General features: G+C 40.3%; 1 protein-coding gene across 2 annotated transcripts; it reads left to right on the top strand.

The window, feature by feature from the left end:
* The first annotated feature begins 1,638 nt into the window (after positions 1-1,638).
* LOC140242533 (uncharacterized) lies at positions 1,639-25,623 on the top strand. Of its 2 annotated transcripts, XM_072322272.1 has the most exons (9): positions 1,639-1,747; positions 6,454-7,071; positions 7,509-8,011; positions 8,487-8,624; positions 10,201-10,773; positions 18,081-18,111; positions 18,933-19,172; positions 23,323-23,491; positions 24,437-25,623. In XM_072322272.1, exons 2-9 carry the CDS (start codon positions 6,513-6,515, stop codon positions 24,945-24,947), a joined length of 2,724 nt encoding a protein of 907 aa, XP_072178373.1. In that variant the 5' UTR covers positions 1,639-1,747; positions 6,454-6,512; the 3' UTR covers positions 24,948-25,623. The 2 variants fall into 2 exon arrangements, with proteins under 2 accessions (XP_072178373.1, XP_072178374.1); XM_072322273.1 differs by lacking the exon at positions 18,933-19,172.
* Positions 25,624-26,362: the final 739 nt, after the last annotated feature.

Below are 26,362 nucleotides of genomic sequence, written 5' to 3'. Positions count from 1 at the left end.
CTAGCTAGTATTGTCCCTTAGTTCTGTGGTTTCATTGAGTTTTCTTGACTAATACCTGAAAACATCCAGGGTCTTCTTCGCATCTTTCAAGCACCCCTTCACTTACGACATAATAATATAATTCAAAGAGTGTCACATAATACTCGAGAAATTCATTTGTATACTTATAATACGAAATCACTCTGAAGATTGTACAATGGAACTTCAGAGTGAGATGAGGCATGCTGAATGCAGTGCGCAGTACAGAGTGTACCAGTAACTTTGAAATCAAGCAATAAAAATGCATTTAATGTGCTCGGGCATTCACAGTAATTATAATGCCGTGGTATGGTTGGTAGGGTTGTAGGGTAATAATGCGAATCAGAACCACGGATCGCATTTGGAGAAAGGTATAGCTCCATAAGCAAAAGGGAAAGACGTACGTTCATCTGCGGAAAATTGCCGAACGGCAGCGGAATAGTGGGGCGGGAGGCTTAGAGGTGCAGGACACCTCCCTACCCCTAACCGCCCCATATACACACGCACACACATGCACACTTCTGGTTCTTAAAATCCCCTAGAAGAACCAAAGGGATGGTGCAGTTTCAGGTGAGATGGGGCTTCAGGTTTCCGACGGCAATTATGAACATCTTATAAAATATGAAAGAGGTTTTGATTCTAAAAGGGTTTATTCTGACGTGCAAACTGGTTTTGAAATGGCCGAGATATCCAAAGCAAAGAGATCCTAATAACAATGGGAGTCACCTTTTATTAGGATGGCTGTGTTTTAATTGTTTTTCAACCGATTTTCATCAAATAAACTTTGAATTCCTCTTAATTGCGCTCTGTAACATTTCATAATGTGTTGCTATATCTCGCAAAAAAAAAAAGTTAAAACAAGCTAAATCCTCACCTCAACCAATTACTATATCATCCCTTTAAACAAAAAATACAAGAAACACCAAAGACTTCAAGAGGATTCCACCCCTATATTTTTCTCCTTTTGGAGGAGGGAGAGCCTTGAATTTTATCTTATTCAAAAGTTTGGGATTTTGTTTCTTTTTTTTTGTGAAAAAAAGTTCAAGGGATTGTGCGATAGATGATGAAGGCATGCAATCCGTTCATTTTTCTTTCTCCTCGATCTTTCAGACACTCCATATTTTGAACAATATCTCTGTTGGGAACTTTGAACACTATTATGTACAACAATATAGGGTTTTCTTTGCCAGTATTGACACTCAAAGCACAAACAGTGTTAAAAAACAAACAAAACAATTTTCTCTCCATTCTGTTGGGATGCACATTCGATCACGAGTACTGCTCTTTCACCAACCAGTCTTCGTTCAGCAATTAAGAAAAAAAAACTATAAATAAATGATGATGAATGACGGATATAATTCGATAGACGCACGTAATGTGCATACAGACCCCCCCCCCCCCCCCCCCGGACAAATAACATGGTATAATGGCATATTGCTGGTACTCAAACCCAAGAAAAAATATTGTGAAATTTTTCTCTCCGCAAAGTTGTAGCAGACACTATCCGGTGCGTATTCCTTCCAACTATAGAGGGCGGCAAATAGAGATGGAGAGTGGTTGCCATATTTGCGTTTCAAAACAATGCTACATAGCTACGTACGCAACAAATCAGCGATACGACATGCCAAGATAACCCGACTGAGGGAAAGGAGAACTTATTGATAAAATACCCCAGGAATTCAAGTAAATATGCTTAATTGACTGCAAGAATACCCAAAAAGGTGAAAAGGTGAGTAGCAGAAGTCGTACTATAAATTTCATACCAATCACTGTTTACACTACCAAGTTTTTGCGAAAGAAAGCACTGCATTCATGCCAGTGAAAGGACCCCACTATGAGGTTGACAGCCCAGCTGCTGTACGGTACGGTAGGGTTAGTTTAGGCCGCAGAAAACCCCACACTCGCCCGCACGCTAACAAGGCTACTACTGACTAGACACAGGAAGCCCTGTGCATGCTTTTCATTTACGAGAACCTGTGCCTGTGTCAAGCCGCGAAGCGTCGTGCAGTCTTTCTGCAAGAACCAACCATTCGGGTGATCAAAAGTCTTACCTTCTTCCATACTGTGATATACTACTGTCTATGTTTCCATGCCTGTTGTAGTTTGTCGTGTTTTCTCCTGTGAATTGGTGCCAATAAAAGGCAATTTGTATTTGGCTCTCACCCTCGCTCGCGCTCGGTTTGGCTCAACCCCGATGCTTTCACGTGCAGTGTCTTCGTAAGTGCCGAATTTAGACGGCCCGTGTCGCCGCCCCGTGGTGCCCACGCACGGCGGCGGCGGTATCCTGTTCTTTGAAACCTTTTCTGTTCCGGGTTAATGATCGTTTCCAAGCGCAGTACACAAACAAAATGATGAAGGCGTGTGTGTAGTAGTTGGTGTACTTTCATGTTTATCAAATAATGATTAATCTGATTGTAGGTGGTTGGATTTTTTGTCATTTGTCAGTTTGTATGGAATTTACACATTTCACACAAAGAACATAGATCTAGACCTACAGCAAACATGTAGGACCTAGGTCTAACATTTATTAAATAAAACTCACTTGATAGATCTAAATGAGAATAAATTTTACTAAGTTGTATGGACTCAAGCTCACTGGGGTTTAGAATTTAAAGTTGAAGTTGAATACACACAAAACCTCAAAGTAACATTATGCCTACTTTACTAACAAGAAGCCGTGTTAGAACTAAGGCTGAAGAAGGCAGTTGATTTTTTTTTTTTAAGGAAAATTTTTGGTATTTATTTTTTACTTCATAGTCCTGCACATGTATGTATTTCTATAAATTTTGGAAGTGTGGTGTCACAACTGTGTGGGCCATGGCTGCACTTTAATATGAGAGGGTCTGCAGTAAACAATTTCAGACATGTCAAAATCTTGTCCTTATTTTTTCCCTCACAACGTTTGACTTACTATCCTACTAATAATGTATCACTGTATGTAGATCATCTTTCTTTGCATGTACACCTCAAAAAAACAATCATAGATTTATCATTCAATTTACGTCAAACCAAATCTTGGCATTTTCTCTACAACTTTGCTTATTTTGTGTCCAGGGTAACAATAATCTATAAGGCCAAGTAAAAAAAGAAACCAGTTTCTCGTCCTCGCGCGCATCGATTTTGGCCGCCGCATCGATTTTTTTTACTATTTACTATTTTCAAAATGGCGCTGAAAATACCAAGAAATTCATAATTCTCGTCCCAGCCCGCTCCCCGCCGGCATCGATTTTCAGTTGCCGAATCGACTTTTTTGATATTTACTATTTTTCGGCAGCCGAAAAAAGAAATTGACAATAATATTCACCTACCAATGGTGATGTCTCATTTCTAATTACGCCTTGCGTCCTCTACTTAACTGTAGTACAGCTGTAGCTTCTGTAGTGCGTATGTAATAACGCACGCATTTCACACTGCTCCACAAAGCAGTCGAACTGTAGTTGGATGGGCGGGCCGCGGGCGGGCCTGGGCTGTGATGTACAGCGCACTCTGTACGTCGTGAACGCGATAGCGGCAACATTTTTGCAAACAATCGCTGATATTCCACGCGTATTTCACGCATTGTTCGTATTTTTCCCCGTTTTTCATATTTTAGGCGGATGAATTGTACTGTACAAATGCTTGTGGGAGGATTGTATGGAGTTTGTATACATTTTCCTGTCATTGTGACTATGTGCATGTGCGTGCAGTGTCGGAAGGTACGGTAATGCAGTGGCCGTGCCGCACCGTTTATTGGCAAAGTGTGCGTGTCTGTAGCTGTGTAGAGGCCCTTACACTCTGCTCTGTAACGTTGCATCTGACGGCGATGTATTGTTATATTTTGAAGATAAAATGAATGCGCTTTTCCAGCAAATGTAGAATTATTAAATGGGTGTATATGATCTGCAAAATAAATAACTTTTCCACGGATTCTGGTTTGTCTCATATTTCTGCGGGATACTTTTCTTTACGATGTAAATTCACGGACACGGCCGTGAGTCGTATCATCTGTAGTGTGGTATACAATCATTCATCATCCAAATAATGAGTGATTATCAAATGTCTTTTTAGAACATGAAGAAACATCTTTAAATGTTTAATGCTATGCCATATCAGTATCATTTTGACATCCATCTGCAATTGTACAAGCCAGTTTCAGAGACTCCAACCCCAAGCACCTTCTGATCTGAAGATTCTCCCGCCTGAAACCCCTAGCAAACGGGAGACCCAAGTTTATGTGAGCAAAGCGCGAAGTTCCTAGGGTTATAGATGCTCTCTGGTGCTATCTAAGGCTTAATTTTGCAATATACGATAGCAATAAGTAAGAAATCCTTTCCAATGGGAGACATTGAGCCAGGGCGGGAGAAATTAAATCTCAAACGGGAGAACGGGAGATTTTGCAAAAGTGGGTTTTCGGCGGGAGATCTCCCGTCGAAAACGGGAGAGTTGGAGTCTCTGCAGTTTCCAGTTGAATGTGCTACAATTGTACTGTGAAGAAATGCAGATACATACCAGCTGTGTGGACACAAAAAGTCACAAACACCAATGATAAATAAAGCAGTGTTTTGAATATCATGGCATTTATTTCAGTCGTACATTTGTTGAAAGACATGTTTTATACCTGTTTCAATTAATAGCACAATACATCAGAATTGCAGGTACACTGGTATCAGAAATGCCATTACAACACTAAATACCAGTTTTAAGATGGTCATTTTCCCTTGACATCTGTAGTGGAAAGAAAAAGCAAATGTATTTCTGCATGCATGAAGTTTCATTTCAAGTATGGTATATATTTGTTTGAAAATGCACAGAGTGCAGGCAAGACATACACTTGGGACCTGGTCTCTCATAACACAGCTACCAGAGTGATATTTCATTTCATAAATTGGATATAGAAAATAGTAAAGCCCTCTCTCGTTACCTTTCTCAGAATTACCGGACGAGAAACACATATTACTTTCATTTTGACAATCCTCGAAAAAATAGTAAGATATCAAACAGTAAGGACTTCCCTCATCGCCTTGCTCAAAAAACCCGGACGAGAAACTACTTTCTTTTTTTACTTGGCCTAAAAGTATACACAGATTTTAAAAACAATGGTTTCCAAAAGCATGGCTATGTTGCTGTCTCAGAGTAATGTGACATACAGGGGTACAAAGAGTTACCAAAAAGGAAGAATCCACCCCAAAAATGAATAAATTTCAAAAGAAAATAAAAAATATTCCCTACAGAACTATACAAAATGACAAAAATCGGATAAGAAATAAGGAAGATCTATATGACATTTTCAAATTTCACATTTTTTCGGAAAACATTTCTTGACCAGTCTATATACAAATGAGTGATTTGATGATGTCATACCCTCACAATTTTTCATGTAATATATGAAATTGAGAAAAAAAAATTATTCTTAGCTAACGGGTTAAATTATGTTCTCATACCAAGGTACATAAGGTGTATATAGAGAATTAACATCCATACAGTGTATATCTTTTGGGGAAGGTTTTAAGGCAAGTTTTATATTTATAAAGCTGAAATATGATGCATCACGCGTTATATAGTACCCCGGGTAACCGCGTTTATAGCGCTACCTCACGTCCACTCGAGGACAGCCAGAGAAAAATGCATGCACTGTGTGTGTGCATGTACATAGCATTCCCATGCCACTGCATGTTATACTTATGCATGCATGGAAGCTGCGATACCACTAGCGTGTGCTTCAGTGCAGTGCAGTGTAGTGGCTAGCGCGCGCTAGCTCCAGCACCAAAATAATTTCCTCTCTTTGGCACCCAGGGTACAACCTTTTTAAAAAAATAAATAATTCAACAAAGTGGCTGATTTTTATTTGGTACCCCGGGATACCATTTATGTCATCATATCAGATTTTTGTCATATCTGTATGTGAAATGAAAAAAGAAAAATATGTGAGATCATGACATCGTCACTTTGTTCATGAATTTGAATATTCATGAGGACTGGCCTTTCTCTACCCATGCCTTTTCAACCAGATTCCTAACTTGAATCCTACAAATTGTAACTTTACTGTTTGTGTGTTTGTTTGTTTGTTTGTTTGTTTGATTGTTTGTTTGTTTGTTTGTTTGTTTGTTTTTAAAGAAACATGCCAGATAGGATGATGAAGTACAGAGTACATGTACACCTGTATTCCAAGAGTTCTGCTGCCCGATTTCTAAGTATAAAAAATGCAGTGTTGACAATATGCACAGCAAGTAAGAAATTTGATTATAGGACAACATGCAAATTACATCTTCACTGTCTAATATTTGAAGAAAAAAATACTCAAAAAAATGTGATGTGACGAGGGACAATTTGTTAATCTAACTGTAGTAATTACATGTGTGACTTTTTTGGGGGGCATCATTCATTTACTGTATTTTTTTATTTTAGGAGCAGTGTTCTCAGTCCGTCTAAAATTCACAAAATGAATTTTTCTTCTAGAATCCAGAGGCCATAGCTGTAGTCCCGCGGACTCCCTTGCAGCAAAGGAAGGAGGCGTTATGACCACACTGGGTGACGCTGACTCCTTTTTCGATTTTGATGGCGACCGTGACCAGAAGCCCGCCCTGAAAGGGGAGTACAACCGCGGTTCTACTCCTCCGTCCTGGCTGAAGTCCTCACCCCATCCCCCAAACTCAGACTCCAAGCATTCCAAGAAGTCTGACCCATCATCATCCTCACCCGTACACTCCCGGCCGTCAACCTCAGGGAACTTCACAGCCGAATCAGATGCCATGTCTCGGAGGAAGGACTCGCCATACTCGAACAGCTATGGATCACGCTCGAGGTCGCGATCGCGGTCACCCAGTTATCGCAGATCGACGCGAGGCCGGTCGCGCTCCCGATCGAGATCACCCTCCTATTCAGACTCTTTTGACTCTGAGGACTCAAGGCAGGACTCGAGGCGAGCCTCGCCCGTACGAACTAAGAAATCAACTCGTGGTCGCAACACCACCACAACAAACAGGAATTCTCACTCCAATACTAGTAAGGACAGTAGATCTTCATATAGGAGTTATGCAACAACTTATACAAGATCAACAAAGATTCTAAAGAAAGGTGAGTGAGTTAAAGTAAGTGGAGAAACAGGAACTGGCTACCGGTACTGATATCTGCATTTCATGTGTACGTGAAGTTATAAACAATCGTTCATTTGCCTTGTTTTTTTAATGTAAAAGTTCTACTTTATCGTCCTCAAAAAAGTGTATTTATGTGAACTGCAGCAACTCTGTATCCAAATTAAGGACTTATCCACCAAAAGGGTTAAGTTTTTAGTTAATGAATTTTATGTTTTCTTTTCCTAAGATTTCTCTTCTTTAGATACTGCTGTTACTTTCTGTGTACGTATGCCAAGTGCTTGATACATTTATCATTATGATGTACTTATCCAGGCCTGTACATGTACAATTCTTCAGTGTTTGCAATTTAGTATTGTTTCAAATTGTGGCTGAGTAATTTGTGTATATACAATGTTTTGGGATCTCAATGTCTTGCAGCACCTCCAAAGAAGAAAGGAGGCCGGGGAGGCCGCTCACAGAGTGTATCGACAGTACAGCAGTCGCCACGAAGTACGGAGGTCACGCGGCGCATGCTGTCTGCAAAGGGTCACACCATCAATCGCCTGCGCAGTGACGTCGACGAGCTCCAGCGCAAGTACGATGACGCCGTGCGCGAGTTGAAACTGGTAAAGCAGCTCCAGCGGCGGCAGGAGGTGGCGCTCTCCAAGTTCGAGGACACCGAGGAACAGCTGCCGCAGCTCTTGCGCAACCACGCCGCCGAGGTGGACAGCCTGCGCGAGCGGCTCCGCCGTGCCCAGGACAAGGAGCGCGAGCGGGATCGCCGGCTGAAGGAGCGCAATGAGGAGATCAACCGGCTGACGGACGAGGTGAAGAAGCTTCGCAGGATATCAGAGGATAAGCACCTCTTGGACCGCGATAAGCTCCAGCGAAAGGTGGATCGTCTCTCAGACTCAGTGGAGGAGAAGGACAAGAAAATACAGGTTAGTTCTGTCATTCACCTTCCTTGCTCAAATATCTTAGCCTCCATCCGTCTTCTTTCTTTATTTGAATAACCAGCAAATGCACACCTGCCAAATAGTAAATATGTTGCTTCTCATTTATTGTGGTTGTCTTATATCATTTTACTCCTTGAGTGCAGGTAAGCATGACAGAAGATGATTGGTATGTCCTCAGAAATGTTATTCTTTTTGCTGGGATTGCTTGTCTTGAGTTACATGTTAGGCAACATTCATGTCAGAGGGTCTACTCTTTTGATGTTGTTAAGTGGTGCCAAGTACTGCAAGTACTTATTACACTGACGTCATCACGTGTGCTGATTCAGTAACAGCTGATAATCGATCTGTGCTGTGTACTCTAATGCTCAAAAATATGGTAGAGGGGTATTTAGAACACTTTAGCATTCCTTTGGAATTATACCTTATTTGACTACCCCCGCCCCCTTTGCCTCTTAAACAGGAACTAGAAAGGTATGTGGAACACATGAAAAAGAACCACCGGCACGAGACTGACCAGACGAGGCACCAGGACAAGGAACTGCGCCGACGAGTCACCCAGCTGGACGAGGAGAATCAGTCACTCAAGTATCAACTCAGGGTGAGTGCTGCCTTAGTGCCATCAGGCATCATATTTGCTACAAAGAGGTTTCCCTTCTTGTGTAAGTCTAGCTCTAGCATAATAAAATGTTTTCTTAAAGGGATGGTACAGTATTGGTGGAGATGAGAATTGGGCTTTTAACTTTTTGTGAGATGCCAAGAAAACAATTGTCATATAGTACCGAGCATACCATTTAAAGAGGAATTCAAAGTTTGTTTGATGAAAATTGGGTTTGGAATGACTGAAACATCCAAAAAACATAGTAAAACAAAGTGATCGTAATAAAGTGTGGGTCCCACACTTTATTAGGCCCCCCCAAAAAAATTGTTGCATTGGCGTAACATGAGATTTTCAAATAGGGTCGGTCGGGCGGATTTTTTTTTTTTTTTTTTTTTTTTGCTACCTGCATTTTACGTGTAAAACTCGTGCTCAGCTCAGTAAAGAGTTACAATTGCTGCACCGAATGTACTGTGTTCATCTATTCTACAAATCATTTATGAGGCCGATATTACTGGAATTATACCCCTTCACAGAATTTAAAGATGTTAAAATCCCTATCCTGAATGTTTTCACTTCATATTTTACTATTTTGACTTAGATAAGATAGATGCAAATTGACCCATATGTACGATCTTTTCATCGCACACGGCGATCTCTATTACAGTCCCACATATACAGATTCGTGTAAGTTTTCCACACAAGAAACCTATGGCAAAACTGTGCACAATACATCGCAGTCTGAATGCTACGTATACACTGAATAAACTGTTAGAGTACGTGTCCGTGTTGGAAACAGATGACGTACTGATCAAGGAAGGCTTATGCGAGGCGCTAGATCTCTCCCTCGTACATCCGATATCCCCAGAGCCGTTTCCACTTCCGGGTTTGTGCGATCGCGATCGCAATCAACAAGATATTTGATATCGATAGCAAAAAAAAAAATAATAAAAAAACATGGGGTCGGCGGAATTTTTAGGGTCGGGCGGGTTACGCCAATGCAACAATTTTTTTTTTTTGGCCTTAGGATCACTCTTTTTTTTTGGATATCTCAGCCATTTCAAAACCAATTTTCATCAAATGAACGTTGAATTCCTCATAGATTTATGGCTTTCATGTTTGCAAACAATCAGAGGTGATGTCATCAATTCACAACATCCCCATTCATTTTTCTCCTCTCCCACCTTCTTTTGAGAGGCAGCACCCTGACTTTGCCCTTTAACAAGTAATCCCCCCCCAAAAAAAAAAAAGACAAAATTTCTATTTGAGTAGCAGTGTCCATGTGCAAGCCTAATATTGTGTAAGCAAGATGTACAGTACAGAGACTATGGGTAGGAAAAACACACAACTGCAGGCCTGGTTGTGAGAGAGAAAAGATGGATATGTGCTCTTCGAAAAAAAATAAAACAAACATTAGAATAGGGGTAAAAATGTTTAAAAGTACATCCCATGTCGTTCATGCTTTTCACGTGGTTAATAAATATCTCCTGCATCTGTGCAACTAGAGCAGGTCTTGTATGTCCCCTGCAGTGATGCGATGTGAGCACTTACTTGTCTTTTACGTGATATTGCTTTGCAGGAGAAAGAGAAGGAGCTTGACATCAGGAATATCTATAGCAACCGCATCATGAAGCCACATGGCAAGCTCAACAGCATCTCACCTCCCCCCATAAGACCCCTCAAGCAGACGCGGGCGACATCAAACGACGACCTCAAGAAGACGAGGCCGACGCCGCACCCGCCCCCGGCAAAGCGCTCCTCGTCGGCAGAGGAGAAGCGGAAGTCGGATCCGGAGCCCAGCCCGCGAGCAGCCAAGCCCGTCAAGGCGGAAGAGAAGAAGGCGGCCCCTCCTCCGCCCAAGAGGGAGCTCTCGGAGCACGAGAGGATCCTCCTCGAGCTGGACGCGGGATCCAAGCCCCTCTCCCAGCCGCCGGACAAGGAGGTGGACATCTTGAAGCAGCTCGACGCGGGCATCAAGAAGCGGGAGCGGGCAGACGAGGATGCGGGCCGCAGGAGGGAGCGGGAGGCCCAGGAGGAGAAGAGGAGACTGGAGCGGGAGGAAGAGGAGAGAAGACGGGCGGAGGAGGAGAAGCGGAAACAGCGGGAGAAGGAGGAGGAGGAAAGGAGGAGGAGAGAGGAGAAAGAGAGAAAGGTATTTTCACTTTCTTCACTACTCAAGAAATGATACTCTTGGCTCAGTTTTGCTCCCACGTTTGTGTGTAGAATATGATGGTAATCATTCAGATATATTATGTATTAACTCACATTTTTTTCATTGGTGCTGGGGTTACCATTTTACCACACTAGCAATATATATTTATTTCACAAATATATATTATATAACTCCTTAACATTTTCATTTATTTGTTCCATAAGTGATATTGATGATTGTTGTGAGGTGGCTTCATTGTGACAGTACAGTTACATTGTAAAGGGCTACGGCATATCCTCTCATCATATTTTCTTCAAGCAAACTTGTGTTCACTTTCGTTATGTTGTGAACTGCTTGTTGAGGCATAATCTATTACTGTGTCAATTTTCGTGCTTTGGAATGTATTGTAAGATGTAAAGATACCATTATTGGAAACCTAAACTGGCTGATCTGCCATCTCAAGTTAGATTAAATGTAAGACTGTGGGGAGAAACATTGGTGTGTAGACCACAGATGTATATATCTTTCAGAGAAAATTCAAGCATGAATGTTCTGTATGACACTATTCCATGCTATGCTTGTCACTGTTCCTGTCTTGCTCCTCGTTTTTTTTCTCCACATGCGTCACTGCCAGAATGGACAGTTTAGTCTCTTTTCAGACTCTGTGAATTCAGAGCAGTCCACTGGAAACAAAACAAACTCATACAAACCCTCATTTCTCCAAAACACCAATAATGCCTCTAAGCCTGCCGGGCGCGCCTATGAGCCCTCCTTCTCAAAGCCAAAGGCATTTACGGGACCGAGTACAACGGCGCCCTCGTTTGCCTCCCAGAGAAATGCTCATGAAACGGACACATTCAAGCCATCATTTACCAGTTCACAAAGAAACTCACCAGATGCCCCTTACCGGCCATCTTTTTCAAACAATGCAAAGAACTCCAGTGTGGCAGGGGGGCAAAAGCCGGTGTTTGGGGCGGCGCTGAACCGGGCGGGTGGGGAGAAGGATTCGTTTGGGCCCGGGGTGGGGAGGCGAGGAGAAGACAAGAAGCCCCTCTGGTTGATGAGTGATTCCGCAGGACCCAAACAGGGAACAGCTACAGTCATATTTGGGGTAAAGCGTGCCTCGATTGATATGCTTGATGTGAACAGGCCGGAATGCCATAACAGTTTTCTTTCTATCTGTCAATGTGATTGCCCTGGTCACATCTAACCCTTTTCTCCCCTCCCATGTGATTGGTGTCTGTTTCTGCGTTTCTCCTTGCTTTGCTGTCTGAAAACACAACTAAATTACATTTTATTAACATTTAAAGCAAAAAGGAAACCATGTATTGTAAACCTGTACCCAATCTTGTGTGATGGGTATTTAACAAACAAGAACACAAAAAAATGTTGTAATACTCATGCACAAAAAGGAGGGAAAATGAAGAGGGTTAGGCAGAGAATTCTTTTACAAAAACTGTCACCATTGAAGTGACAGAGACCATTATAGCAAGAAAAACCTCTTAGAAAGATGAGGAGTACGTGAATTATGTAAATTCAGTAATGAGCCGATCTCATTAAACATTTTGCAGTAATTGCATTTGCCATTGTTGTAGCAAAGCAGAAAAAAATATCCAATCAATTAAGGGCTTTTTATTTAATTTTATACTTTTTCAAGCTGCAATGCTCGAAAGTTCCTGTTATGGCAACAATGCTTTCATAGATGTGAAGCGGGGCCCCGGGATTATAATATGTGACCAGCTTCTATTAAGAGTAGCATGTGTGTCAATATGGGAAAAATGGTAGCACTCACTAAACTCAATTCTCATGGTCGGGTATACGTCACTTCCGGTGTAGCAGGAGTAGAAACAAACAGCTCGCAGTACAGTACATGTAGAGAGCTGGAGTGTACATCAACGTGACTGTAGTGCATGCATGCAAGCATGCAGTATACGATATATGAGGTAGATACAGACAACTTGGAATCAGCATTCAGAATCCTTTATCTACCATTGTTTTCCTCAATTTATCAATAACATTTCCTTTGGCTGTCATGAATGTTAAAGATGGACCATATCTCACGGTTTCATTCAATTTCAAATCCAATTATGGAAGGAAAGTTCATAATTTCATCTCAAAAATATGCCGATGGTGGGTTTTTGTTTTACTCCAGCCACCGCTACATGTATATACCAGGATGTCCGACCATGAGAATAAATGGTTCGATATGCGGCTGTGTGATATGGTGTGGGTTCACACTGTACCATTGGTGATGGTCAGCACACATAAGAAGATTGTACATGAGTCCAAGATCAAGTGTGAATGTATCTCATTCTATGTAAGAAAGAGATCTTTGGTATAACAGCTTAAAGGGACTGTACAGTACTGGTTGAGGTGGGGATTCATGTTTTGAACATTCCTGAGTGAGATGATGAGAAACCTCTTATGAAATATGAAAGAGCATGTAATTTTTAAGAAGGATTCAACGTTTATTTGATGAAAATTGGTTTTCAAATGGCTGAGATATCCAAAAAAAGTGACTAGAGATTGTAATTTGTCATTACTGACAAATTAAGGTGATCCGATTTTTTTCTTCAATGATTCGAGTCCTGATCGCAATACGCATGACCATACAGGTTTCATCTGTGTTTAGAGACATTGGCCGTGTGATGTTTGGATTCTCATTTAGAAAAGGGAGTCATATCTGCCATCCTTGGTACTAAATTCTGTATACACTAGATAACGAAGATACAGCAACAAATACATATGACCTTTGACCCACCTTTACACTCCCAAGATGGCACCTGAGGAAAAAGTGGTTAATTTGTGAAATGATTCTTGCGACATCATCTATAAGTGTGCAAAATATGGGAAAGATGGGATAGGTATTCACCAAGATACAGGAGGAAACAGTTATGACCTTTGACCCTTATTTACATACCCAAGATGGCGTCTGATCAAGAAGTCGTTATTTCATGAAATAATGTAGGTGAAATGAACTAAACATGTGCAAAATATGGTGGTGATAGAGCATGTTTTTCTTGAGTTTTTGCAAAGAAAGTTGCGCAAAGAAAGAAATATTTCAATACATCGAAGATACGCTTTAATTTCAACCAAGTTTTTTCACGTGATCCCGACACCGTATGAAAAAACGAAGGTCACATTACGATAGCCCTGCGTCTCAGCTACAACATATTTAAAAATCTTAGAGAAATTCACCGAAGCATAAGTGAGCTAGTGCTCGATAAAGATAGTCATGTCAATTTTCATTTCCATAAAAATTGCACTCCCATAGAGATTACACGTGAACTGGTAAAATTTGACAAGGTTACCTTCAATCCATTTTTACGAGGTGATGTCGTCATCTCATCAAAATTGTGTAATTATGTTTATGAAAGAGCATTTCATAAGCTACAACATATTGAAATTTAGGTGAAAATTGGCGAAGGATAAGTGAGATACGCTCGAGTAAACTTGAAATTTGATGACGTCATTTTGAAAATTTAATTTTTTTATTTTATTAAGAAATTTGATATCTTTTAATCATTTTTTCAGTATCGCCAACCCATGAAATGATATGTACAACTCATCAGCTTTCAAAATATGTAAAGAAAAGGGGGGGTCACCGTCCATCCTGACGAGTAAAATCGGATTTAAAATTGGCGGTTTTTTGGCATAGTTGCACTGTATATCGCCATTGACGCGCGCGCGGAATTTCAACTTTGACGGGCCCGTATGACGTCATATTGAGTCGCATTGACTTGAAACTTGGTAGAAATATACCTTGACATTTCAGGCATCCGATCCGTGTGAAAAAACAGAAAATTTTTATTGCATATGAGCTGTGCGTGCGTACATGCGCGCGCGCGTACACGTCCGTCCGATTATTTCAATTTTTCAAAAAATGCTCCAAATGGTCTGAAACGTGTGCAAAAAAATTTTCAGCTCGATTTGAGCATACAAATATTTGAACGCGCGCATACGCGCACGTTTTAAGGGTATAGATGAATTTTGAAAACATGAGTAGAATCAGCTTAATTTGAACTACAGTTAAACTCGCATAAGTCGATCTTCTCGGGACTGAGCAAAACACATCGACTTAGGCGAGTTTCGACTTGTACGTAAGTCGAAAAAAATTGACTTAAAGTTACACCACACGTACATATGTACAAATGTATAATGTACATGTATGTTGTCTACTCTGGAGCCGAGAGGTGGAGCGGTGTGCCCGATATTTGCCCTTCAGCAAGACACTTTATCCACATTGATGCAGGCCAGGGCTCCACACTAACTTTTATTTTGGTGGCCCCAAAATGATTGATTTTTATTTTTTGGTGGCCCGAAAAAAAAAACAAACAAACAAAAAAAAAAAACAAGCAAAACTAAATCGGTCCTACGTTCGGTCCGAAAGTTACCGTTATTTATTTCTGATTGTAAAAGCAATCATCCACCATTTCCAAGTATTTTAAAACCTTCCGGAGCCGAATGTTGCCGTTAATCATTTTCAAATGTAAAAACAAGCAACCGACATTCATTCTAGGATCTTACGGAGCTGAATATCATCCTTATTCATTTCCGAACGTGAAAGCAAACATCCGCTTTTTATTTCATCATCTAAATGAGCCGATTGATAACGTTAATCATTTCCAAATGCAAAAGAAACAATCTGTTACTTATTTTAGCATCGTACGGAGCAGAATATTACCGTTATTCGATCTTCAAATTCAAAAGCAAACACCCGACATTTATTTTATGATCGTAAGGAGCCGAATGTTACTGCTGTCCACTTCCGAAAGTGAAATGAATATCTGACATTTATTTTGGCATCTTCAGGAGTCGAATGTTACATGCTATTTACTTTCGAACGTAAAAGCGAACTTTCGGCAATTATTTCATCATCGCACTGAGTTGAATACTATAGTTATTCATTTCCGAACGCCAAAGCAAACATTCAACATTTATTTTAGCATCTTCCGGAGCTGAATGTTACTGCTATTTACTTTCGAACATAAAAGCAAACATAAGACATTCATTTTATCATCGGACGGAGTTGAATACTATTGTTATTCATTTCCGAACGTTAAAGCAAATATCAAACATTAACTTTACCATCAAACGCAGCTAAATGTTACTGTTATTCATTTCGAAATTTAAAAGCAAACATCCGACAGTTATTTAGCATCGTATGGAGAAGAATATTACTGCTATTCACTTCCGAACGTAAAAACAATCATCTGACATTTATTTTAGCATCTTCTGGAGCCGAATGTTATTGCTATTTACTTTCGAAAGTAAAAGCAAACACCCGACATTTATCTCATCGTCATACGAAGTTGATTATTATTGTTATTCATTTCCGAACGTCAAAGGGATAATTCGACATTTACTTTAGCATCTTCCGGAGCTGAATGTTAATGTTATTTACTTTCGAACGTAAAAGTAAACATCCGACATTTATTTCATCATCGTACGAAGTTGATTATTATTGTTATTCATTTCCGAACGTCAAAGGGATAATTCGACATTTACTTTAGCATCTTCCGGAGCTGAATGTAATTGTTATTTACTTTTGAACGTAAAAGTAAACATCCGGCATTTATTTTATCATCGTATGGAGTTGAATATCATTATTTTTCATATCCGAACGTCAAAGCAAACATTCGACATTTAATTTTATTTCAGCATCTTCCGGATACTTTTTTTTATTCTAATTCATTTCCGAAAGCAAAATCAAATCTCTGACATTCCAAAAGTATAAGCAAACATCCGACATTTATTTTAGTATTATACGGAATCGAATATTACCGTTATTCATTTCCAAAATTAAAAGAGCAAACATCTGACATTTATTCAGCATCTTATGGAACCGATTGTTACCGCTTCATTTCCAAAACTGAAGGCAAACATTCGGCTTTTTTGGTTGCCCGGCGTGCGTTTTTGGTGACCCCGGTCGCAAATTAACCATTCGCGAAATCGTGATTCGATTCGCGAAAAGACTCCGCTAAATATAAGGCATAGATCGCTACACTCGGCAGGGGCTACGTCGTCCTTTCACCAGGTCTCATTACAAAACCAAAATCTCGCGTGAGTTCTTGCGTTACCTATTGTTAATGTTAACGAAACATCGTTAATTTGCGCTAGGGATCGTTACTCATCGTTGCTACAAACGTTAATTTTCCGGATCGTTAGTTTGCGTTACTAACGATTCAGGTGAAACCGCTTGCGTTAATGAAACGTTAATGTTTATTTACGCAGTTTCTTTTGGTATATACTGTATGTAAACAAAAACTGGCGTCTCGTGATTTTGACCGTGATTTATTACACAATAACATCTTATTCGACTTAGGCACAGTGAATTCAATGGTTTTTCCGTGAAAGTGTTCTTGGAATTTCATCGACTTAAGCGAGTATTCGACTTAAAAAATTCGACTTATGAGTGAATTGATACACGTAAGTCAATGGGGAAAAATCGGGACTTTTTAAAATTATCAACTTGCGCGATTATTCGACATATGCGATGTCGACTTAGGCGAGTTTAACTGTATATGTGACGTAAATTTCATTGAAAAATTCCATTCCATTAATGAGATATGAATGAGAATGTGTTTTCATATAATGACGTCATAGTGACGTCACGGTTGACTGATCACTTTGATTTTAGTTCGATTGTCGTCTTTCGGACACGATACATATATGGTATAAGATTGACATTCATAGGCAATGCACTTTCTGAGCTAACCTCTGCACAACTTTTGTCCAGAAATAAAGAAAGAAAGAAAGAAAGAATCCGTACAGATACAATAGGTGATCCGAGAGGATTCTCGGATCACCTAATAATAAAAGGCAACAGGCCACGCCTTTATTAGGATCTCTTTGTTTCGCCTTGTTTTTGGATATCTCAGCCATTTCAAAACCGATTTTCATCAAATAAAGTTTTGATACCCCTAGAAGTGCATGCTCTTTGACATCCCATAGAGTGGTTTCTGAATATCTCGCAAAATGTTAAAAAAAGCTAAATCCTCACCTCGATCAGAACTGTACATACCCTTTAACAAAATGTTTGTGAAATTTGTTTGAATCATGTTTTGATTACTAATTGTCGTTGGTGATTTGATAATTTATCAAAATATTAACACATTAATCAGCGAAAATTGTGTAGTGCAAACAATCTGTGTATGGAATTGCTGCACTGCAAACTATGTGTAAAAAAGAGGAAGGGAAGTCTTGCAGGGAGACTAGTAGTAATGATGATAATGATGTGTCACCTGTCTTTGTCTCCGTGACCAATTTTTATGTTTCTTTCATTTTTGTATGTTGATACATCACAGGAGAGAGAAAGAAAGCAGAAAGAGGAGGAAGGTAAGCTTGTGTCTGAATTGTAGACTATTCTCTCATCTTGTCCAAATGATTATAGTAGCCTGCATTTCATCTTCATGACATCGAGCTCCATGTGGGTTACCATGACGATGGTGTTTTTCAAATGCCATGGTCACAATGGCGTGTCTGCCACATTCATGATGATGGCTGTGCTATTGTGTTTCTGGGTTTTATGTGCATGTCTCACTATGTCTGTGAGCATGCTGCAATATAATGCTATTTATTTCATCCTTGGAAAGTGTTTTTTGTTGATTGGGAGCCAACTCAATAGGAAGCTTTGATAGTATGTGAAGGAACTTTTCATTTTCATGTGATCATTTGGATGTTTGGACTCATGTGACTTGTGTACGTGCACATATAGTTACTTAAAAACTACATCTCATTTGTGTCTTTGCTGTTCCGATGGGTAGTTTGGTATCATATGTGGTCTCAACATTGTAAGTGTTGTATTAATAAAAACAACCAAAACATGTTTACTTAAAAGCATGTACATGTTTTAACTCAGATTGTCGAGCAAACACTACTCCCATTTACAATGTCTTTGTAGCATCACAATTACTTGCTTCCAAAATTGCACCCATGAAACATACGCACAAGCCAGTTCACTGTGCCAAGCCAGGGCTGCTTTCAGCACAGAATATCACTGCTGTAGCATAAACACAAGTCTGTCTAAATAATGAATCTGATACACACGTACAGGCACACACAAAGAAAGAATGTATGCATTAAATTGACATATTGAAACACTTTCACTTAACTTTAATTATTCACCCCAATCCCATACCCATGTCTCCTACCCGTAGCTGCACACAAAAAATCGTCCGCTTTCATCTCCACCAACAATGCCCCCAAAACGCCCACTTTCGACGACGATGATGATGACTCAGACGAGGCAGACATCCCCTTCTTTGGCTCAAAGCCAAAAGCACCGGCACCCTCTAAGTCCAGTAATGGTTTTGCCGTCAACAGCGTACGAGACCTGCAGAAGTATTCCAGCGCCCGAGCTGGTAGCGCTGGCAAACCAGACTCCCGAGAAGACGACGGTAAATAGAAGCTGAGTGATGGCACACCCATCACCCTCCACCCTTTCACTCCATGAGGATTTAACATTCCTCCTTACTAATCTTTCCTCCATCTTCCCCCACTTGTGTATGTGTGTGTGTATCTCTCTCTCTCTTTGTCTCATCCAGTGACAAACTATTTCTTCTTTTCTGTCAAGTCTCAAATAATACTCATGTTCTTCACTAATAACACTGCTAATATTTCATATGTCCTACGTACCCGAGTATATCGATCCATATGTATTTCTGTCTGTCTTCTAGGATCCTCTGTCATTTCTTGACCAATCTGTGTCTGCAGATGATTGTTATAACAATCTCTCTCTTTCTCACAATTCATTCTTCTTCATTTTTTGTCTGAGATTTTTTCTCCTGACAGTGTACCTTGTTTTTACTTGTTCTCATCATGTTTTGATGAACTCAGGCATTCGTGATCTTCCTGTATTTTGATCTGGGTCCCGTCTCATAAAACCACGTTTCTATGACAAATTTGCTCTCAGTCAATCAGATGCAAGAATTTCAGTAGCTTGTGATAATCATCGTAACTTGGTACGAATAACAAGTTTTATGGAACAGGGCCCTGTTTGTACGTCTGTGTGTCTGTATGTCTCTATGTCTGTGTCTGTTGTTCTCCGTCTCCATGTGATTGGGCTGGACAGTAACACTGACAGTCGTCTCTTTCCTGATCACTGCAGTCAGTGATCTTTTTATATCTCATTTCAGAGCTGAGCATTATTGTGATACATACATATTTCATGACTCTATTTTCTTCTCTATCTACATGTATGTATGTATGTATGTCTGTATGTATGTATCTATCTATCTATCTATCTATCTATCTATCTATCTATCTATATATATATATATCTATACTGTATCTATCTCTCTCTCTCTCTTGTCTTTCTTGACTCTCCAAGACACCTCCGTGGAGATTAGAGGGAGCAATCAAGTGGAGATGCAATACAGGAAAAAAAAAAACTGAGAAAAAAAAATGCTTTCCTTACTCATTTTTCATTATGCATTCATATGTTCTCATACCTGACAGGTACATGTATGAGTTGTTATTGGCTAGTCAAGGGGGAGAGGATGTCTATTTTATATCCCACAAAACCTCATTTCAGTCCTATGGTACTGAGTGTAACCAATGATGGCCAGTACACCCAGCCATACAACAACAACTCCAAAATATATAAATAAATAAATAGATAAATGAATGAATAAATAGATAAATAGATAGATAGATAGATAGATAGATAGATAGATAGATAGATAGATAGATAGATAAATAAATAAATAAATAAAGTAATAGTAATAAGAAAAAAGAAAGAAGGAAAGAAAGAAGAAATCATTCCACTTTCATTTTCAGAAACTTCCATTCATGAATAATGTATCACCATACCATCTAATGTCACCTTTTTGGAAAGTACAGCTAAATGAAGGTAACTAGGGAAAATAATTGCTTCTGCCTTTGATAGAATTCCTGCCATGTAACATGAGAAAAGAAACTTCCTTTCACGTCTTCTCTCTCTTACCCTCTTCTCTCTCACTCTCTCACCCCTTCCCCCTTTGTTTTTGTATTTTTCATGTAATGCATTCATCAATGCAGGTCCTACTTTGCATAGATGCTGTGTTTGTGTTAGACATTCATTTTGATTTTACACATTTTCATTTCCATGTGAGATCACATCAATCTAACTTTGATGCACTACAAATTCACCAATGTAAAACAGTATCTGGATAATAATGCCAGACAGCTATACCTTCTTCCCATTGGTCAGCGGGAGGGGCGGCAACTGGCGTACGCCCCCCCCCCCTTTCATTTTTCGTTAAAAACAAAAGAAATTAAAAGAAAAAAAATTAAATGAAACCCGGAAGTGGCACCAGAAATATAAGATGTGCCCCCCCCCCCTTTACAAAATTCCTGGATCCGCCCCTGCAGAGTATCGTGCACGTTGAGATCTAGCATGTTTCTAGTACATAAAACTTAGTAAAGCATCCCATTTTCAGAGTATCAGTTTTGTTTGGAGTATCTTGCACTTAGATCAGGCATGTTTCTTATATACACCAAAGCATTCAGTTTTTCACTTCCATCTCTGCAAATGCATGAGATTGGGATTTTTGTGCATAAGGAAGGGCTGCAGTACATGCATTACCTTACTGTTCTAGCTTATACAACATTATAGTTCGGTGTTTGGTGCTTCAATAAGGTTGGGTTGTCTAGTGAAACGCACACGCATATCTAAGATGATGCATTCCTTGAGATACATGTACAACACAGATGTTAAAATAAAAACACGCAAACACACACTAATGGACGCATCATAAGCAGAGAGGCTGACTTGTAGCCTCGTGCTCAGATTACTGTAGATAATGGCATTGGGGGAGAGAGTGGCATTGAGTTTCCGCATGAGCGGGCAGGAGCCATTAACAATAAATGCATTGCTCCTACCAGAGTAAGCTCTGGGAATTAGCATCCTCCATTGTTTACACAGCATCAGAGGGTAGATGTACAATAGTGTCTCATACAAACATGTTAACATAAAAAAATTGTGCGGGGAGGGGGTGGGGAGTGCATGCTTTGGTGTGCTTTGATGAATGCACAAGATATCACTTTTTTGTGTGTGTAAAATACATATCTTGCCATTTATGTTAATGTGTTGGAAGCCATTACATATGATTACCCATTAACATCTCCCTGAATTCTATTACATATTTACAGATGAATATTGTGACATAGTATCGCAGTGGCAGATCCAGGCAGGGGCGCCATGGGTGTGCACCCCCTTATTATTATTTTTTTTTTTTTACGAAAGAAATACAGAGAAAAAAATTGAGGGGGCACCACCCTTTAATTTTATACAGGTGCCCTCTCTTTACGGAATTCCTGAATCCGCCCCTGTTAACATATGGAGTGATATTTACAGTTTAAAAAAAAAAAAAAAAAAAAAAAAAGCAAATGTGGATGTTATCTTTTGCATGTATCTGCTGTCAGAGGATTTTGTAAAGGAGAAGGATAGGGATGAATTCCACTGCAGGGGAATCAAGTCGAATGTGGAACTGACACACATTGTTTTGCAGTTACACACCCTGATAATGCTGTTTGATACATGCATTATGTACCAAAAGAAAATGCTCAGTGTGCGGGGCTTGAAGTGTCCTGTTTCAAGAAGCCTCCTGCAGTATACATACCGTTGTTACCTGGTATATCAAGGAGAACCTTGAAACTGCAATTTTAAAATTCCTGAAATCAAGATTTAAAAAAAAAAAAAAAAAAAAAAAAAGAAAATTCCTGGCCAAATGATTTTCAGTACTCTGTTCTTGCCTGTGAGTACATCCTAAAGTATGTATTAACCTGTAGACAAAGGTTTGATTTTGCTACAACACGCATTTCCCATAGACAACTGCCCGAGTATACTAGGTACTCGTCCTCAACGGGTTAAAAGTGTAAACCTTCATACACATGCAGAAAATATGGTCCATATTTTCGTTGAATGGGAGTGATATGTTATTCATTGAAGTGTACATGCCTTCTTGCGGCAATAAAAAAAGGCTTTTACTTGCAGGGTGACAAAATCGTTGTGTTTGCTCACCACCACTCGAACATTACATCTGCTCCATGAACCCCTTGTATTCTTCGGCCCGAATTCACGAAGGTGGTACAAATGAAACCATGGTTTAAACCATGGACAAAAACCATGGAATGCCAAGTGTCGCATGGGATATTTAGTATTTCGTCGATGAAATGATTATTTTATAAAGAAATGACAACATTTTGTACCTAAATGAACATTTCGTCCACGAAATGATAATTTAGTTAACGAAACAGTCATTTTGTCGACGAAATGACCAATTTCGTAACGAAATATTCCGTTTGACACTTGGCGTGCCATGGTTTTTGTCCATGGTTTAGACCATGGTTTCGTTTGTACCACCTTCGTGAATTCAGGCCTTTGAGTGCAGATTGGCCCAGAAAATCCTATGGACATTGTGCACACTCGCCATAGTCCCTGGCACAGTTTGGGTTAATTTGCCAATCAAAGATAGGTTAGCCGTGTACCTTCTTGCAATGAAAAAGTGGGTGGAATGATTTATTGTTTTCCACATGCCTCGACCTCCATTTGATTTTTCCCGGCAGAGAGGAGACGAAAAGAGGAGGAGGAGGAGATGGCTAACCAGAGGCGGAAACAGAAGGAGGAGTCAGAGCGGTTGGCGGAGGAGAGGCGCAAGAAGGACCTGCTGCTGGCCAAGATGAAAGAGATCGACACGGGCAAGCCGGACTCCCGCGGCAGCAAGAAGGAATACAAGTAAGGCACTGGGGGATGGTGCACATTTGGGAATGAGTCTGTGAAATGTCTCGGGGACTTTGATAATATGCAATGAAATGTGTGAGCAGTGTGTTGGTGTGGATAAGGCTTTAGACCCTGAAATCGGGAGGCTCTGGGTTCAAGTCCGGTGTGGCACATTCACCCTCGGGCAAGATGTTCAACTCCAGCGTCCCTCTTGAAATAGTGTATGTGTATTGCTACCTTGCAATGCTATATAAGGCAGGGTCCAGGCAGAGAATGATGCTTACCCTGATGACAATACCCTATGGCTGTCGAAAGATAGGACCAATATGATCATGGTGCTAAAAAAGCACCATCTTTTATGTAGTCGTCATTACATGTGAAGTAGCTGTCGTCCATTCCTTGAAAGTGGGGTTATTGTTTTCCGCAATTACGACTTTTGCTGTCTGAAACGTCACAGATTTATGACCAGGTTGTTGCATACACAAGACAAGAGTTTTCAGGTAATGAGAAGGTGCCAGGGTTTTACAGAATCTGTTCATTTGTCTCTGCGGTAGGCGTACTTGTCAGTTTGTGATTGGTTATAAAATTTTGCAGTGATACCACTTGTCATCTCCATTATAAGATATGTCAAATACCAAGTGGTCTGGCAAAGGGGGACCACAGCATTCCAAATTTGGAACTTCATCTGGCTTTTCTTTAATATGTGTAAATTGTGTGCTCTTTCTTTGGCTATAAGTAGTATTAGGCTACGGTTCATGCTGTAATTAGATCTTTGAAGATGTTGTGTTTCACATCTAAGTCAGTTAACCTCTTGTGAAGCATTGTTTGAAATGCCCTTAATGATTGGAATACATTTTACATAAGATAAGTCTTTAGGTCTTTGGATTGTTTTTGATATGTCTTAGGATCAATGATCTCACCCTAGCCCCACCCTAACCATGTCCCTCTGCCCACTTTCAGATTCCCTGCACCAGTTGAAAACCTTCACAATGGCAAGCCCTCACACCCAGACCTCCTGGGTTCTCCTGGCTCCGGGGGGAAGCAGCGCAAGGCGGCCGACGAATCATCCACATTCGGAGGTTACGCCCCGTCCTTCGGCCGTCGGGCAGCGGCTGGCGACAAACCCGCTGCCAAGAAGGGCGGTCTGTTCGACAACGATGACGACAACGACTTCTTCAGCACGCCGAAGGTGAACCAGAGCGACAAGAAGGCCGATCTCATTTCCAACCTCTTCAGCGGCAACGACAGCCCCAATGCTCCTGCCTCCAAGAACCGTAGCTCGCTGGAGGGGACGGTTTTCTCGACGTCCACCAAAGCCAAGCCCGTGGCAGACAGCACGGCCCTGCCATGGGAGAAGACGACCCCCAAAGGGCCCATCTCTCAGCCGAACAAACCCAACGGCATCTCGGTGAATGTGCCAAATTCCAGCTTCGACGATTTCGACGACGACATCGAGGAGGTCATTTTGTGAAGGAGATAGTGAAAAGACAAGCAAGAGCTGTCGCACTCTCTCTGTGTCTGATGGACTTGTCTGCACAGACGATCATCACTAGCCACAACTCACTTGAATGTGTTTGTTCACAAGTTGTCACAATGTTCATTTGAGTAATTATACATTCCACGTAGGTAATTCTCCCCAATGGGAGTTAAAAAAACCATTAGATTCTTTCAATGGCCAATCGACCAATGTCTGTCTCAAATAGGAACAGAACTATATATTTGACGGTCATTCTTTCATGCTAATTTGAGGATGTAATTAGGGCATCTTGGCCATGATATCGTCGGTTGAGAATGATAAGGGCGTTAAGTTGCCTCTAAACCTATAGCGTTCGGGACAACTTAACGCCCTTCTCATTCTCAACAGACGATATGTACTGCAGCTTTTGTTAACTGAAATTTTGAATTACTTGTCTGCCTTATACAATATGATACTGATGTGCAGATTTTATTGGTATTGCAGTCATGCCTTTTAATTTCCTGAAGCTGTATCAGGAAGGCTGTGAAGACAAAACGAAACTTGTGCTTATGTCAAAATATGGAGAAAATGCCTACAATGTACCCCTCGTAAAGTGATTGCCGCATACGGATGTCTTGTTTGTACTCATCAGATCATTAAATGCCAGCAGGCAATAACAGAAATCATGGAAGGTAATTCTGTTGGCAAAAAGCTTTCTTGACACAATCTGAGCCTTTTCTCTCTTTTTATACTACCTTGACTTTTTGTAAAGCCATGTAAGTGCCGTGTAAATGCAACTTTTTTTTCGCTGTCCCTATAAATGCTGCTGCCCTTGGTTGAAACAAACAAACAAGAAAATCTAGCACTAATGTAGTTGTAGTGCAAACCTGCATGTAACAGTGAAGACAAAGAAAAAGGAAAAACATATTACTTAACAATTGATTGATTAGTTTCACAAGTGATTCTACGAGTATTAGCTGTAGAAATTTGAAGCTGTGCCATTACAATGTGATTTCAGAAAAATAAAGATGTAAATCCAAGGTAGCAATAGTATCAAACTGTTTGGTGTCGCTGATTAGCACCCTATACATGAATGTGATCACGCAGCCAATTGGCATTACCTTTTGCTACGATGTGTTGTATACAACACAGTGTTGGTGGAATGCAATGGCAGTCTTGTGTGAAAAGTAAGCAAATGTTCGATCATCTGATTTTCACTGTTTACGTGAGGTAGTTGTAGCAAAGACCAGCATTGTGGGGGGAAAAAAATAGTGACAAGCAATCGTCGGCAGGAAAATTTTTGTATGTTGTTGCACCCGTGAGCCTATCATCAATGTGCACTCACAAGTTTGTTTACCTGTCTGGCCATTGAATTTCAATTTACGATTACACCAGCAGTTGCTATTGTGCATGTTGAAAATTTGTGCAGA

This window comes from Diadema setosum, chromosome 19 (assembly GCF_964275005.1).
Source record: "Diadema setosum chromosome 19, eeDiaSeto1, whole genome shotgun sequence".
Taxonomy (NCBI): domain Eukaryota; kingdom Metazoa; phylum Echinodermata; class Echinoidea; order Diadematoida; family Diadematidae; genus Diadema; species Diadema setosum.
Note: the sequence above shows the minus strand (reverse complement) of the source record. Positions and strands in the feature narration are given on the sequence as shown.

What these genes read in the sequence shown, in the direction of transcription:
- LOC140242533 (XM_072322272.1), top strand. Translation starts at nt 6,513, where the DNA reads ATGACCACACTGGGTGACGCTGACTCCTTTTTCGATTTTGATGGCGAC. An exon ending in GAGAGGAGAAAGAGAGAAAG is followed by an intron (nt 10,774 to 18,080) that starts GTATTTTCACTT and finishes GATACATCACAG; the next exon opens with GAGAGAGAAAGAAAGCAGAA. An exon ending in AGACTCCCGAGAAGACGACG is followed by an intron (nt 19,173 to 23,322) that starts GTAAATAGAAGC and finishes TTTTCCCGGCAG; the next exon opens with AGAGGAGACGAAAAGAGGAG.